This window comes from Ovis canadensis, chromosome 19, assembly GCF_042477335.2.
Source record: "Ovis canadensis isolate MfBH-ARS-UI-01 breed Bighorn chromosome 19, ARS-UI_OviCan_v2, whole genome shotgun sequence".
Taxonomy (NCBI): domain Eukaryota; kingdom Metazoa; phylum Chordata; class Mammalia; order Artiodactyla; family Bovidae; genus Ovis; species Ovis canadensis.
In genome coordinates, this window is record NC_091263.1 from 71,770,323 (window position 1) to 71,787,427 (window position 17,105).

The 17,105-nt window shown below is 47.1% G+C and overlaps 1 protein-coding gene across 2 annotated transcripts in view; it reads left to right on the forward strand.

The window, feature by feature from the left end:
• The window catches only part of MRPS25 (mitochondrial ribosomal protein S25), a 59,319-nt gene that overhangs the window by 40,861 nt on the left and 1,353 nt on the right, over nt 1-17,105 (forward strand). The window contains exon 2 of one of the 2 annotated variants that reach the window (XM_069561027.1): nt 7,259-7,365. The exons of the other annotated variant lie outside the window; for it this stretch is intronic. Within the exon in view, the coding sequence (XP_069417128.1) occupies nt 7,259-7,365 (107 nt within the window). The remainder of the gene's footprint in view (nt 1-7,258; nt 7,366-17,105) is intronic. 2 annotated transcript variants of the gene reach the window in all.

Below are 17,105 nucleotides of genomic sequence, written 5' to 3' on the forward strand. Positions count from 1 at the left end.
TTAGGATGGACTGGTTGGATCTCCTTGCAGTCCAAGGGACTCTCAAGAGTCTTCTCCAACCCCACAGTTCAAAAGCATTAATTCTTTGGCACTCAGCTTTCTTCATAGTCCAACTGTCACATCCATACATGACCACTGGAAAAACTATAACCTTGAGTAAATGGACCTTAGTTGGCAAAGCAATGTGTCTGCTTTTGAATATGCCATCTAGGTTGGTCATAAGTTTCCTTCCAAGGAGTAAGCATCTTTTAATTTCCTGGCTGCGGTCACCATCTGCAGTGATTTGGGAGCCCCCCCAAAATAAAGTCTGACAGTATTTCCACTGTTTCCCCATCTATTTCCCATGAAGTGATGGGACCAGATGCCATGATCTTAGTTTTCTGAATGTTGAGTTGGAAAAGGTCAGTTTTCATTCCAATCCCAAAGAATGCTGAAACTACCACTCAATTGCACTCATCTCACACGCTAGTAAAGTAATGCTCAAAATTCTCCAAGCCAGGCTTCAGCAATATGTGAACCATGAACTTCCAAATGTTCAAGCTGGTTTTAGAAAAGTAAGAGGAACCAGAGTTCAAATTGCCAACATCCGCTGGATCATGGAAAAAGCAAGAATTCCAGAATAATGTCTATTTCTGCTTTATTGAGTATGCCAAAGCCTTTGACTGTGTGGATCACAGTAAACTGTGGAAGATTCTGAAAGAGATGAGAATACCAGACCACCTGACCTGCCTCTTGAGAAACCTGTATGTAGATCAGGAAGCAACAGTTAGAACTGGACATGGAACAACAGACTGGTTCCAGATAGGAAAAGGAGTGCATCAAGGCTGTATATTGTCACCCTGCTTATTTAACTTCTATGCAGAGGACATCATGAGAAACGCTGGACTGGGGGAAGCACAAGCACAAGATTGCCGGGAGAAATATCAGTCACCTCACATATGCGGATGACACCACCCTTATGGAAGAACTAAAGAGCCTCTTGATGAAAGAGGAGAGTGAAAAGTTGGCTTAATTAAAGCGCAACATTCAGAAAACTAAGATCATGACAATGCTCGCTATGGGCTAAATCCAACACGAAGCCATAGGGGAGGAAAGCCCACTCCCTGTTGGCACGTATCTGTTAGCCACTCAGGATGGAGAGCAGGTAGACAGGGGTCCAGGTGTACAGTTGTGTCATAATTTATGTAGTCAGTCTGGCATTTAAGCTGTTTCTGTTCCTTTGCAGTAAAAAATGATACTGCAGTAAAGGTTACTGGTGTCTTTGCATTCGAGTGTGAAAATACCTAAAGGCGGAGGTGAAATCATTGAGTTAAGATCTGTGCTAGTTCCAAAATGACCCCTGAGGAAGTCAAACCAATGAATAGACAAAAGGAAAGGTTTCCTCACTTCTGTAAGTGTGAAAATGTGAGGTGCTCAGTCATGGCGGGAGCGAAGTTGCCCTTTGCGGCCTCATGGACTGCAGCCCACCAGGCTCCTCTTCATGGAATTCTGCAGGGAAGAGTACTCGAGTGGGTCGCCGTTCATTTCTTCCAGGGATCTTTCCAACCCAGGAATCAAACCCTGGTCTCCTGCATTGCAGGAAGACTCTTTACTGTCTGAAGCACCAGGGAAGCGCCCCTCACTTCTGTAAATTAATTGCTTATAACTGTTAGGTAAAGACGACCAGGACACCAAAAAGAGTGTCTAACCAGGACACCAAAAAGAGTGTCTAACAGGCTTTTAATGGGGAAGCACTCCCGGGCGGGGTTCCTGGACCCGAACGAGGCAGGCCGAGGAAGTCCACGCCTGGACCGTGTTGGGGGTGGCTTTTATACGTTTGTTGTGAGGGATGGTCAGGCTAGATGGACGGGGGTTCGGATAGGTCTCCAGGCCGAGGCTGACAGGTCTTTCTATGTGGCTAGGGTGGGGCAGCTTTAGCCGGCGAAGTGTGCTGTCATTGGTCCCTGGGATCTGGGAGGACCCTTCTGTTAGGGACCTTCTTGCCAGCGGAAGAGAGGAGGGGCGGCCCGTCATGGCGCCGGGGTCCAGCCTTACAATAACTAGAAGGGAACGGCTACCCACTCCAGTACTTTTGCCTGGAGAATTCCATGGACAGAAGAGCCTGGAGTGCTGTAATCCATGGGGTTGCAAAGAGTCTGACATGACTGAGCGATTAACACTTTCACCTTTTAAGCAATCTAAGAGATGATAAAGGATGATTTTACTGTATAATTGTTGGGAAGACACTGAGGATCCTTCCTCTCATAGACCATGTGGGTTTCTGCCTGTTTGTGGCCTTTGCCTCTAGTACTGGATTATAGATCTTGTTACTGGTGTGCAGAATTCTCTATAAGGGAATTAACCTTTTGTTTTGGGTTTTGTGCTTGGCAGAGGTTGGTTTTGTTTTTGGTAAGTTTTGCCTTGCAAGGGGTTGTCTTTATCTGTTTATCTGTGGTGCCCTGAGTCGTCACTGTGGCACACCACTCTTCATTGCTACAAGCCAGCTCCCCAGTTGCAGCAGGCAGGGCCTTCTCTCAACACAGAACGTGGGCTCTAGAGCATGAAGGCTTCAGTAGTGGCAGCTCCCAGGCGACATAACTGGGGCACCTGGGCTTAAATGCCCCATGGCATGTGGGTTCTTAGTTCCTCAACCAAGCATTGAACCCATACCCCCTGCCTTGGCGCGTGGACTCTCAACCCCTGCCACCAGTTGCTGTTCAGTTGCTAAGTCGTGTCTGGCTCTTCGTGACCCCGTGACCTGCAGCATTGCAGGCTCCCCTGTCCTCCACTGTCTCCTGGAGTCTGCTCCTCTTCCTGCCCATTGAGTCGGTGATGCTGTCCAACCGACTCACCCTCTGCCCTCCCCTTCTCCTCCTGCCCTCGATCTTTCCCAGCATCAGGGTCTTTTCCAGTGAGTCAGCTGTTTGTATCAGGTGGCCAAAGAGTTGGAGCTTCAGCCTCAGTCTTTCCGGTCCATATTCAGGGCTGATTTCTTTTAGGATTGACTGGTTTGATCTTGCTATCCAAGGGACTCTCTAGTGTCTCCTCCAGCACCACAATTCAAAAGCATCATTTTCTTGGCACTCAGCCTTCTTTGTGGTCCAGCCCTCACATTTGTACAGGATTACTGGAAGAACTGTAGTTTTGACTATATAAACCTTTGTTAACAAAGTGATACCTCTGCTTTTCAATACACTGTCTAGGTTTGTCATAGCTTTCCTTCCAAGGTGTCTTTTAATTTCATGGCGGCAGTCACCATCTGCAGTGGTTTTGGAGCCCGAAAATAAAACCTGTCATTGCTTCCACTTTTTCCCCTTCTATTTGCTATGGAGTGATGTGACGAGATGCCATAATCTTAGTTTTTTGAATGTTGAGTTTTAAGCCAGCTTTTTACCTCTCTCTCACCCTCAGCAAAAGGCTCTTTAATTCTTCTTCCCGGTTGTTGGTGTTTCTCCCCACGATCTTGATTCCAGCTAGTGATTCATCCAGCCTGGCATTTCGCATGATATGCTCTGTGTATAAGTTAAATAAGCAGGATGAGAGCATATAGCTTCGTCATACTCCTTTCCCAATTTGAAACCAGTCAGTTGTTCAATATCTGATTCTAACTGTTGCTTGACCTGCATACAGGTTTCTCAGATAGGTAAGGAGGTCTGGTATTCCCATCTCTTTTTAAGAGTTTCCCACAGTTTGTTGTGATACACGCAGTTAAAGGCTGTAATGTAGTCAGTGAAGTAGAAATAGATGGTTTTTCTGAAATTCCCTTCCTTTTTCTGTGATCCGGCGGATGTTGGCAATTTAATCTTTGGTTCCTCTGCCTTTTCTCAACCCAGCTTATACATCTGGAATTTCTCTGTTCATGTACTGCTGAAGCCTCGCTTGAAGGATTTTGAGCCAATACCTTGTGTATGTATGAAGTTGCTCAGTCGTGTCTGACTCTTTGCGACCCCGTGGACTGTAGCCCGCCAGGCTCCTCTGTCCATGGGATTCTTCAGGCAAGAATACTGGAGTGGGTTGCCATTTCCTTCTCGGTAGTGTGTGAAATGAGTGTGATTGTATGGTAATTTGAACATTCTTTTGCATTGTCCTTCTTTGGGATTGGAATGAAAACTGACCTTTTCCCATCCTATGGCCACTTGTGAGTTTTCCAAATTTGTTGACATGTTGAGTGCAGCACTTTAGCAGCAGCATCTTTCAGGATTTTAATAGCTCAGCTGGCTCCACTGGCTTTGTTTGTGGTAATGCTTCCTAAGGCCCACTTTACTTCAAATTCCAGGATGTCTGGTTCTAGGTGCGTGATCATACCATAGTGGTTATCTGGGTCATTAAGACTTTTTTTGTATAGTTCTGTATATTCTTGCCACCTCTTCTTAATCTCTTCTGGCTCTGTTAGGTCTTTACCATTTTTGTCCTCTGTTGTGCCCATCCTTGCATGAAGTGTTCCCTTAATATCTCCAGTATTCTTGAAGAGATCTGTAGTCTTTCCCATTCTGTTGTTATCTTCTGTTCTTGGAAGGAGGCCTTCTTATCTCTACCTAAGCTTCCCTGGTGGCTCAGACGGTAAAGCGTCTGCCTGCAATGCGGGAGACCCGGGTTTGATTCCTGGGTCGGGAAGATCCCCTAGAGAAGGAAATGGCAATCCACTCCAGCATTCTTGCCTGGAAAATCCCATGGACGGAGGAGCCTGATGGGCTACAGTCCATGGGGTCGCACAGAGTCGGACACGACTGAGCGACTTCACTCGCTGCTTCTCTCTCCTCGCTGTTCTCTGGAACTCTGCATTCAGTTGGGTGTATCTTTCCCTTTCTCCTCTCTCCTTTCCTCATCTCTTTGTAAAGCCTCCTCGACAACCACGTTGCTTTCTTGCATTTCTTTTTCTTTGGGATGGTTTTGGTCAGTGCCTCCTGTACAGTGTTACAAACCTCCATCCATAGTTTTTAGGCACTCTGTCTACCAGATCTAATTGCTTGAATCTATTCATCACCTTCAGCATATAATCACAGGGGATTTGATTTAGGTCATACCTGAATGGTCTAGTGGTTTCTCCCACTGTCTTCAGTTTAAGCCTGAATTTGGCAATAAGGAGTTCATGATCTGAGCCACAGTCAGCTCCTGGTCTTGTTTTTGCTGACTGTATAGAGCTTCTCCATCTTTGGCTGCAAAGAATATAATCAATCTGATTTCTGTGACTATTTGGTGAGGTCCATGTGCAGAGTCGTCTCTTGTGTTGTTGGAAAAGAATGTTTACTGTGACCAGTGTGTTCTCTTGACAGAACTTTTAGTCTTCACCCTGCTTCACTCTGTACTCTGAGGCCAAATTTGCCTGGTACTCCAGGTATCTCTCGGAGAAGGCGATGGCTCCCCACTCCAGTGCTCTTGCCTGGAAAATCCCATGGACGCAGGAGCCTGGTGGGCTGCAGTCCATGGGGTCGCTAAGAGTCGGACACGACTGAGCGACTTCACTTTCACTTTTCACTTTCATGCGTTGGAGAAGGAAATGGCAACCCACTCCAGTGTTCTTGCCTGGAGAATCCCAGGGACGGGGGAGCCTGGTGGGCTGCCGTCTGTGGGGTTGCACAGTCGGACATGACAGGCGACTTAGCAGCAGCAGCAGCCAGGTATGTCTTGACTTCCTAGTTCTACATTCCAATCCCCTATGATGAAAAGGGCATCTCTTTGTGGTGTTAGTTCTAGAAGGTCTTGTAGGTCTTTATAGAATAGGTCAACTTCCGCTTCTTTGGCATCAGTGGTTGGGGAAGAGACTTGGATTGCTGTGATGTTGAATGGTTTGCTTTGAAAACAAACTGAGATCATTCTATCCTTTTTGAGATTGCACCCAAGCACTGCATTTCAGACTCTTACTGACTGTGAGAGCTACTGCTTTCTTCTAAGGGATCCTTGCCCACAGTAGTAGATAGAATGGTCATCTGAATTAAATTCACCCATTGCTGTCCGTTTCAGTTCACTGATACCTAAGATGTTGATGTTCACTCTCAACACCTCCTGTCTGACCACTTCCAATTTATCTTGATTCGTGGACCTAACTTTCCCGGTTCCTACGCAATGATGTTCTTTACAGCATCAGACTTTACTTCCATCACCAGACACATCCACAACTGAGCATCGTTTCCACTTTGGCCCAGAGGCTTCCTTCCTTCTGGAGCTATGAGTAACTGTCTTTCACGCTTCTCCAGTAGCCTGGTGGACACCTTCCCACCTGCGAGCTCATCTTCTGGTGGTACGGTTTTTGCTTTTTCATACTGTGCATAGGCTTCTCGAGATAAGAATGCTGGAGTAGTTTACCGTTCCTTCCTCCAGTGGACCATGTTTTGTCAGAACTCTTGACTGTGACCTGTCTGTCTTGGGTGGCCCTGAATGGCATAGCTTGAGTTACGCAAGCTCCTTCACCACACAAAGGCTGCGATGGCAGACCACCAGGGAAATCCTGCAAAAGTTTTAATTAATCAAAGTGGTCTGTGTTTTAAACCTTCTGAGTTCAATGATTTATCTACTCCTAGATTGTAAGAGTATTCCCCATGATTGTTCTTTTGGTTCCTTTTATTTTTAAATATTGGTATAAAAACATAAGGACTTCCTTGATAGCTCAGTTGGTAAAGAATCCACCTGCAATGCAGGAGACCCTGGTTCGATTCTTGGGTCGGGCAGATCCACTGGAGAAGGGATAGGCCACCCACTCCAGCATTCTTGGGGTTCCTTTGTGGCTTAACTGGTAAAGAATCCTCCTGCAATGGGGGAGACCTGGGTTCGATCCCTGGGTTGGGAAGATCCCCTGGAGAAGCGAAAGGCTACCCCCTCCAGTATTCTGGCCTGGAGAATTCCACAGACTGTATAGTCCGTGGGTTCACAAAGAGTCAGACATGACTGAGCAACTTTCATGACGATGATAAAAACATAAAGTGCTCACCTGGAGATACACAGCTTCTCAGATGAGTGCACGGTGTAACTGTCTCAGCAAGCGAAACCAAGGACATTTCATTTTTCTATTTATACTTCTGCTTTGGTGAGTTTTAGGTTAATGTGCAATGTGAGATAAGGATATAGATTTCTTTTCCTTAAATGACAAATCAGGGGTCCCAACACCTACATTCAGACAGCATGTTAATAGACTCCTGTGACCTGCTTTTCCTCACTCCACCTTTTTGGGGGGCTGAGTCCTCTCAGAATCTGATGAGAATTCTGGATTTCTCTTTAGAAGAATACACAGGTGCATAAAGTTTTAGGTTAGAAACTCTCACGGGTTTAATTTCTTGTGTTGCAGGAAATTCGTGTTTTTCAACATACCTCAGATCCAGTACAAGAACCCCTGGGTGCAGATCATGCTGTTTAAGAACATGACGCCGACCCCTTTCCTGCGCTTCTACCTGGGTGAGTGTCCCGGCTGTCTGGTGCGGGTTGGAAAAGAATTTCCAGACACAGAGCATTTCAGAAAGGAGTGAGTTTATTAAGAGCAAAGGGCACACACGGCGGGCCAGCACCTGACAGGCCAGGGAGGGCCCACGCTTTCGGGGGTCAGTAGCGTTTTTATCACCTAAAGACAAAATTCCTGCTGGAAGGGTGGCGTTAGGTGCTTGGTTAGGGCCCTAGAGGGTGAGCACTGGAGTGGGCACTTTCGCCTAACCTGGGGTCAGGAAGCCTGCTCGGTGCTGACCGGGGGCGCTTTGGGGACGGTGACCGTGGGGCGCAGTCATTCCGGAGGTGATCTTGGTGCTGGGCTCCACTCCTGGGGCCATGGCTTAGGGCTCCACAGCGAGCACGCGGCTGTCACTGGGCCCTGAGAGGGCAGCGCTGTAAGCCTGTTGGTGCTGTCACCTTGGCTTCTGCACCTGGTGCCCGGTGGCCACCAAGATCTCTCTGCCCGTAGCCCGCACCCCCGCCAGACTCACTGCTGTCGCCCCACATCTCCTCCAGGCCCGCATCACACGGGCCTGTCTCTGCAGACCCCCCGCCGCACTGGGCTTCGGCGCCTGCGCTCATGTCAGGCCCCCTGCTGGAAATCCCCTGCTCTTCTTGGCTAAATTAGAAAATGAATCCTTTGAGAGTCAGCTTGGGTACCAGCTCCCCCAGGAAGCCTCCCTGCACCTTAGATGGATCTCCCAGGGTGTGTCCCTCAGCACTGGCCGTGTCCTCTTGAACTGTGTGTGTGTCCCCTTTCTGGATCATACACACTTTCGCGATGTTCTCCTGTCCTCTTGAGGCACAAATTGTGAAGATTCCTTTCAACTGGGCTCAGTCCCTGGAAGTCAGAGCCAGTGTTTTAGCCTGGCTCTCTCCTCAATCATTCTGATCAAGCATTGTTCCTAGTTCCATATTTCTAGGGGAAGGCGGAATATCTGCCTTACGCGGTTATGAGAATCAAGTGAAGTGTGGATTGGGAAATGCATCAGGAAACAAATCAATGATGGTCTTTCATTCATTCAACAAATATGTATCAGGTTCAACAGGGACTCTTCTGGGTGCTTGAAAGGGAGCCATAAGGACAAAGATATCTAGTCGTGTAGAGATGATATTCCAGCAGGAGGAGAGAGAATGAACCGGAAACTCAGTAACATGGTTTGTTAGAAGATGAGTGCAGTGGGAAAAAAGAAAACCAGAGCAAGGTAGAACTGAGGAGCGTGGTGGTAGTTGGCAGTTCTATGTTTGTATTTGTGTTGTTGTTTTAAAAACCTAACTTTATTGCGGGATAATTTACCCATAATGCACAGGTCTCTTGTGCACAGAGGGATGAGCTCTGATGGACGTGAAGGGCCCGTGTCACCGTTCCCCAGTGAAGACAGGACATCTCTCGTACTCCAGGAAGCCCCCCAGGACTTCCCCCAGGACTCACAGTCTTTCCAGTCAGTTCCTACTCCCAGCAGAGGCAACCACTATGAGCAGCTCCTCCTTTTGGGTGTGTGTATGTGGCTGAACTGCATGGCCTGTGGGATTTAGGTCCCCAGCCAGGGGTCGAACCCTGGCCCTCAGCAGGGAAAGCACTGAATCCTAAGTACCGACCACCAGGGACTTCCTGCTGTCGGCAGTTCTTTCACCATAGATGAATTATTTGTTTATTCATTTCTGGCTGCGCTGAGGCTTCACTGCTTTGCATGGGCTTTTCTCGAGTTGAGGTGAGCGGGCACTTTTTGTTGCGGGGCCTGGGCAACTAGTTGCTCTGAGTAAGGTGTGCGCTTTTCCCAGACCAGGGATTGAACTGTGTCCCCGGCACTGGCAGGCGGATTCGCATCCTCTGCACCACCAGGGGTGCCCAAGACTACCTCGTTTTGTTTCTTTCAGGACTTACTCTAGAGTCTCACAGTATATACTCCTCTGTGTCTGGTTTTCACTTGTGGTGTTGAGAGTCACCCACGTTGTGCGTATCCGTAGCTCACTCATTTTTACTACGGATCAGTGTGATGAACATTTGGGTGTTTGACAGATAACCAGACAGAGTTACAGGTGTGAGATTTATGGAGGACAGGGCAGCAGGCAGGGAAAGTCTTCAGATGGTACGGCAGGGCTGACCTTCCCTGAAGGAGGCCTGGATAGGAGTTGCCCCAGATGGAGGTGCAGCACTGGGAACCGGGGGGCTGGCCAGCAGGCAGCTCTGCAGAAGCGGCAGGTCCTGGACCGAGGCCATGGGCGCCGGGCTTGGCTCTGCTGCCGCGTGGGGGGTGTCCTCGCTCTAGGGGGCTGCGAGCAGCCTCCTCTGTGGACCTAGGTGCTCAGTGCTCCTAGGCACAGGCTCAGGCTGGGCTTGTCCACAGAGTAGACGCACAGCGTCCTTAGAAGCCGCCAGACAGGCCTCCAAGGTGACCCTGCCATTCCGCCTGCAGTGTGCAGGGTGAGGGTCCTGCTGGCCCCCAGCCTCAGCCCGGCTGCTCCCGTTGCTTTTCTGCATTTCCTGTGTCCGCGGGCTTGGGGCCGTAGAGCCACACAGAGCCCTCACCTGAGAGATCTGTACCCTTGGGCCCAGCAGGGTGCACACTCAGGCTGCCAGCAGGGCCCCTGCTCCTGGAGGCCCTGGGCGGAAGCGTTCCCGGGCCGCGTCCAGCTTGTCGAGGCCGCGCCGCCCTCGGCTCCAGGTCTCCCTCTGTCCTCGGGCGCTGCCTTGGTGGCCGGCTGCCTCCCTGTCCCGCGTGCCTCTGACCACCGCGTGGGAGGCTCTCCAGCTCTAAGGACTGTGGAAAGTGGAGGCGCCAGCTTGCCCAGGAGACTCTCCCGATTTCTGGGTCCTTGAGTTTAATCGCCTCTGCAGAGGCGCCCTGGCCCCATCAGGCGTCATTCACAGGTTCTGTGGGAGCCCCTCCTCTCGCCACGCGAGTGTCTTCAGGGTCAGCCAGCCCCGCGGTGGTGTGTCTCCTGGATGTCTTGGTCTGCATTTCCCTGTCTTTCCATGCGCACATTGGCCATTTATTTCTTTCTTTTCTGAAGAGTCTACTTGGATCTTGTGTCTGTCTGAAAATTTGAAAAGGTGAGGCTCTTCTGGTTGAGTTGCTGGCATATCCTGCACTCACTTCCTTTGTCAGATGATGTATTGTGAATATTTCCTGTCTGTGGCGGGCTTTACATTTTCTTAATGGTGTCTTTTGAAGAGCAGAAGTTTTCATTTTGATGAATTTCAGCTTCTCAGCTGTTTTCTTTTTCTAGTACTTTCTGTGTCCTAGCCAAGAAATCTCTCTTCCTCAAAGGCATAAAGATTTGTCTCCTTTAAAATGGGGAAAGCCTCTGATTTTACATTCATGTCTGTGATCTAGTTATTTGTGTGTTAAGTGAGATAAGGATTGAGGTTTATTTTTGATTTTTTTAGATTTGGGATATTTAGCTCTTTTGTTGAAAGGTAGTCACTTCTCTTGTGAAATTTCTTTGACGTCTCTGTCAAAAAAGAAAAAATTGACCGTGAATGGATAAACAAAATGCATATATTCATTCAGTGGGCTATTATTCAGTCACGAAAAGGACTGAAGTACCGACATAGGCTTCAATATGGGTGAATCTTGTAAGCACGCCAACAGAAAGAAGGCAGGTGTGGAAGGCGTGTGTGCCTCCAGCTGTGTGAGGCACACTAGCGAAGCCACGGGACAGGAGATGGTTGTCTGGGGCTGGGGTGCTGTGGGGAGGAGGAAGGGACAGCTTCACGGGTACAAGGGGTCTGTTTGGGGTCACAGGAAAGTGCTGGAGCCTCAGTAGCGGTGATGCTGCACGATAGTGGGAGCGCCAACACCCGCCAGATTGCACTTTAAGATGGTTACATGGGCGCTCCTGACTGTCCAGCGGTTAGGACCCCACGCTGTCCCTGCCAAAGGCCTGGGTTCAGTCCCTGTTTGGGGAACTAAGATCTTGCAGACACAAGGCCAAAACCAAATAAACCTGAAGGATAGTTCACGGTTGTGAAGGTTCTATGCAGTTTATAATGGTGAAACACTGGCTGTGTGCCCCTGGTGTGCATCTTTGTAGGTTATTTTCGTGCAGTGCTTTGCATCTCACGCACCCTGCCCCTTGCCGCCCCTCTGTCCGTCCTGCTCCCTTCTGCTAACCACGGCTCTGTTCTCTGTGTCTGTGAGTCTGTCTGTTCTCTGTGTCTGTGAGTCTTTTTTGTTGTACTTACCAGTCTGTTGTACTTTTTAGACGCCACAAGCGAGTGAGAGCGCACAGTATTTGTCTTTGTCTGACTTATTTCACTTCCACTGTTGTTGTTCATTCGCTAAGTCGTGTCCAGTGTTTTGGGACCCCGTGGACTGCAGCATGGCAGACCTCCCTGGCCTTCACTGTCTCCCAGAGTTTGTTCAGGCTTATGTCTGTTGAGTCAGTGATGCCATCTAACCATCTCATCGTCTGTCGTCCGCTTTTCCTTTGCTCTCAATCTTCCCCAGCATCAGGGTCTTTTCCTGTGAGTCAGTTCTTTGCATCAGGTGGCCAAAGTATTGGAGCTTTAACTTCAGCATCAGGCCTTCCAATGAATATTCAGGACTGATCTCCTTTAGGATGGCCTGGTTGGATCTCCTTGCAGTCCAAGGGACTCTCAAGAGTCTTCTCCAACACCTCAGTTCCAAAGAATCCGTTCCTCGGTGCTCGGTTTTCTTTATGGTCCAGCTCTCACGTCCGTACATGACTACTGGAAAAACCATAGCTCTGACTATGTGGACCTTTTTTGGCAAAGTGATGTCTCTGCTTTTTAATATGCTGTCTAGGTGTGTCATAGCTTCCCTTCCAAGGAGCAAGCGTCTTTTAATTCCAGGGCTGCAGTCACCGTCCACACCTTGATTTTGGAGCCAAGAAAATAAAGTCTGTCACTTTCTGTTGTTTCCCCATCTGTTTGCCATGAAGTGATGAGACTGGATGCCGTGATGTTAGTTTTCTGAATGTTGAGTTTTAAGCCAGCTTTTTCACTCTCCTCTTTCACCTTTATCAAGAGGCTCTTTAGTTCCTTTTTGCTTTCTGCCATTAGGGTGGTGTCATCTGCATATCATTATTTCTCCTGGCTTAATGAACAAATCTTAATTCCAGCTTGTGATTGATCTAGCCCAGGATTTCACATGATATACTCTTCATATAAGTTAAATAAGAAAGGGTGACAATATACAGCCTAGACGTACTCCTTTCCCAATTTTGAACCGGTCCATTCCATGTCCAGTTCTAACTGTTGCTTCTTATCCTGCATACAGGTTTCTCAGGAGGCAGGTAAGGTGGTCTGGTATTCCCATCTCTTTCAGAATTTTCCACAGTTTGTTGTGATCCACACAGTCAAAGGCTTTAGCACAGTCAACGAAGCAGAAGTAGATGGTTGGTTTGTTTAATTCTCTTGCTTTCTCTATGATCCAACCTATGTCGGGCATTTGGTCTCTGCTTCCTCTTCCTTTTCTAAATCTAGCTTGTACATCTTGGTTCACAGCTTGAAGTTCTTGGTTCACATACTGTTGAACCCTAGCTGGAATGATTTTGAGCATTGCCTTGCTAGCGTGTGAAATGAGCACGATTGTACAGTAGTTGAACATTCTTTAGCTTTATCCTTCTTTGGGATTGGAATGGAGACTGGGATCTTCCAGTCGTGTGGCCACTGCTGAGTCTCACAGATTTGCTGGCACACTAATGCAGCACTTTCACAGCATCGTCATCTTAAATAGCTTGGTTAGAATCCCATCGCCTCCACTAGCTTTGTGTGATGCTACCTAAGGCCCCCTTGACTTCACAGTCCACGATGTCTGCCTCTAGGTGAGTGATCACGCCATCGTGCTTATCTGGGTCATTAAGACCTGTTTTGTTCAGTTCTTCTCTGTATTCCTGCCACCTCTTCTTTATCTCTTCTGCTTCTGTTAGGTCTTTACAGTTTCTCTCCTTTATCGTGCCCATCTTTGCATGAAACATTGCCTTGCTATCTTCAATTTTCTTGGAGATCTCATCTTTTCCTTTCTATTGTTTTTGTCAATTTCTTCACATTTTCAGTTAAAAAGGCTTTCTTATCTCCCCTTGGTATTTTTTTTGAACTCTGCCTTCAGTTGGGTATGTCGTTCCCTATCTCCTTTGCCTTTTGCTTCTCTTTTCGCAGCTATTTGTAAGGTCTCAGACAACCGCTTTGCCTTCTTGCATTTCTTTTTCTTGAGGATGTGTTTGATAACTACCTCCTTGTACAGTGTTACGAGCCTCCATTCATAGTCCTACAAGGTGTAATCCCTTGAATCTGTTCGTCACCTCCAGTCTAGAATCATAAGGGAAACCATAAGGGCTTAGGTTATACCCAAATGGTCTAGTGGCTTTTCCCTGCTGTCTTCACTTTGAGTCTGAATTTTGCAATAAGGAGTTCATGATTCGAGCCACAGTCAGCTCCCGCTCTTCTTTTTGCTGACTGTATAGAGCTTCTCCATCTTTGGCTGCAAAGAATAGAATCAGTCTGATTTCTGTATTTGACCAGCTGGTGATCCATCACCAGATGTAGAGCTGTCTCTCCCATCCATGTTGCTGCAAATCGCAGAAAAAAGTTTCTATGGCTAAGTAATACCCCACTGTGTGTGTGTGTGTGTGCTCGCACAGCGCAGCTGGCCCCCTCCATCTGTTGATTTATGCTTCCACATCTTGACAGTTGTATTAAATAATGCTGCTCCAAATATTGGGGTGCATGTATCTTTCTAAAATAAGTGGTGTTTTTTCAGATGTATACCCAAGAGTGGACTTGCTGGGTTATGTGGTAGTTCTGTGTTTGGTTTTTTGAGAAACTTCTGTACCGTTTTCCACAGTAGCTGCACCAGTTTACATTCAACATGTGGACAGAGGGGCCTGGCGGGCTGTAGTCCATGGGGTCTCAAGAGTCAGACAATTTAGTGACTTAACAACAGCATGGTGCAGCGGCGCCGTTTCCTCCCATCCTTGCCAACCCTTGTGCGTGGGGTCTCTAATGATAGCCATTCTGACAAATGGGAGGTGATAGCTTAATCGTGATTCTGATTTGCGTTTCTCTGGAGATTATCTTAGAACCTTTCTCTGTGCCTGTTGGTCACTTGCATTTCCTTTGGGAAAGATGTCAGTTCTTCTGCCCATTTTTTTTCAGCTTTTATTTTTGATACCTAGTTGTATGAGCCATTTATATATTTTAATTAACGCCTTATCGTATCATTTACCATTATTTCCCCCCACATCATAGGTTGTCTTTTTGTTTTCTGGTTTGCTGTGTCTGAAGCTTTTAAGTGTAACTGGGTCCCATCTGTTCAGTTCAGTTGCTCAGGCGTGTCCGACTCTTTGCAGCCCCACGGACGGCTGCACGCCAGGCTTCCTTGTCCATCACCAACTCCCGGAGCTTGCTCAGACTCATGTGTCTTTAGTTTTTAAACAAGTATTTATGTATTTGGCTTCCCTGCTGGCTCAGAAGGTAAAGCGTCTGCCTGCAATGCGGGAGACCTGGATTCGATTCCTGGGTCGGGAAGATCCCCTGGAGAAGGAAATGGCAATCCACTCCAGCTCTCTTGCCTGGAAAATCCCATGGACGGAGGAGCCTGATGGGCTACAGGCCATGGGGTCGCGATCCCTCTCCCGTATGTGTTTGCTACATCAGGTCTTGGCCGCAGCGCGCGGGCTCTCTAGCTGTGGTGCGCGTGCTTAGTTGTTCCGCGGCGTGTGGGAGGGATCTTAGGTCCTCAGCCAGGGATCAGACCCACGGCCCCTGACTTGCAATGCAGATTCTTAACCCCTGGACCACCAAGGAGGTTCCCCGTTTGTTTATTTTTGCTTTGTTTTAGGAGACAGATCAAAAAAATAATTGCTGAGAGTTCATGTTTACCTTCTTTTAGGAATTTTGTGGTAGCTGGTCTTTGATGCATATTGAGTTTATCTGTGTAGGTAGTGTTAGAAGACGTTCTAATTTTTTTACCTGTCGCTCTCCAGTTTTCTTAGCTCCGCTCACTGAAGGGAGTGTCTTTTCTCCATTGTATATTTTGCCTCCTTGGTGGTAATTTGTGCAGGTGCATTTCCAGTGTTGCTTTTGTGTTCCATTGATTTGTGTCTGTGTTTGTGCCAACATCTTGCAGTGTGGAATACTGCAGCTTTCTGCTGTAGTCTCACGTCAGAGAGCGTGATCCCTTGAGCTGGTTTTCTTTAAGACTGCTTTGGCTTTTGGAGTTTCTGAACTCGCCATCCTCCCTAACTGCTCTGTGTGTCCTCATGCTAACGCACACGGTATTGGTTTTTGTCGATTGAAAATATGTGTCGAGATAGGTAGTGTGCATCCAGCTTTGTCCTTCCACCCTTTCTTTCCCCTCAAGATTAAAGTTGGCCCTTGTAGGTTCTTTGCATTTCTCTATTAACTGTAAAATTTGCTTACCAGTTTCTAGGGGAAGAAAAGCTTGCTGGGATTTTGATCAGAATTAATAGTAATTTAAATTACTTACTTAAATAGCAATTTAATAGTATTGAGTATGTTTTCTGTCCATTTACAGTAGTTTGTTTCATTTTCCGGTTCTTCGGTTAAAGCATCAAACAGCCTTATACAAGTGCTGCTGATTTGATACGTGGGTCTAGTGTCTTGTAACCCTGATAATTCACATTTCTAGTAGTTTTTATTTGCTAAATTCCTTAAGATTTTCTACATACACAATCATCCCTTCTACAAAGTGAGTTTTACTTCTTTCCAATCTTTTTCGTGTGTCCTCAGTCCCTGTCTGACATGGCTGTAATATTTTTTTGCATTTTTACCAGTAATTCATGAAAGTTTTGAGTGTTACTCTGCATCCTAACACTTGGTATTGTGTTTTTTTTTAAAAAACTAGCCACTTAATATCTCACTGATTTTATTTTGTATTTTTCTAGTGACTGATGATACTGGGTATCTTTTCATGTGCTTATCATCCATTTTTGTTGTTAAATGTTTATTCAGGTATTTAGCCCATTTTTCCTTTGGATTGTTTATAAGAGTTCTTTAGGCAGAAAACAGGTCTTTTATCAGATGTTCTTCTTTCTCATGGAGTTGTCTTGCCCTCTTTGCTGAAAAGAAGTTGACCGTAAATGTAATGTTTATTTCTGGACTCAGTTGGGTTCCATTTCTGCAGTCTGTTCTTGCACTTATACCACGCTGACTCGATTGTGTAGCCTATGGGGGCTGTGTGTGTGTGTACACTCAGTCACGTCCGACTCTTTGGGGCCCTAGGGACTGTGTAGCCCGCCGAGCTCCTCTGCCCATGGAACTTCCCAGGCAAGAAGACTGGAGCAGGTTGCCATTTCCTATTCAACGGGATATTCCTGACCTAGGAATCGAACCCCCATCTCCTGGGTTGGCAGGAGAATTCTTTACCACTGCACCACCTGGCAATTACTGTAGCCTGCAGTAAAACGGAAACTGGAAAGTGAAATGTTTTCCTATTTTGGGGTTGGTCAAAGTTGTTTTGGCTATTTTGGGTCCTTTGCGTGAATTTAAAGCTAAGGTTTTCAGTTTCTACAATAACATCTGCTAGGATTTGGAGAGTGAATCCATAGACCGGTTTGGCTAGGACTGCCATCTTAATATTAAATCTATATCCATGAACGTGGACGTTGTTTCCTTTAAAACAGAATGGATGCTTTTGTACATACCTGGTACTACAGAAATGCAAAAGGACTGCATTGTGGGTTATGTAAACGCCTGCTTTACTGCTAGAATTCTCCACTGAACG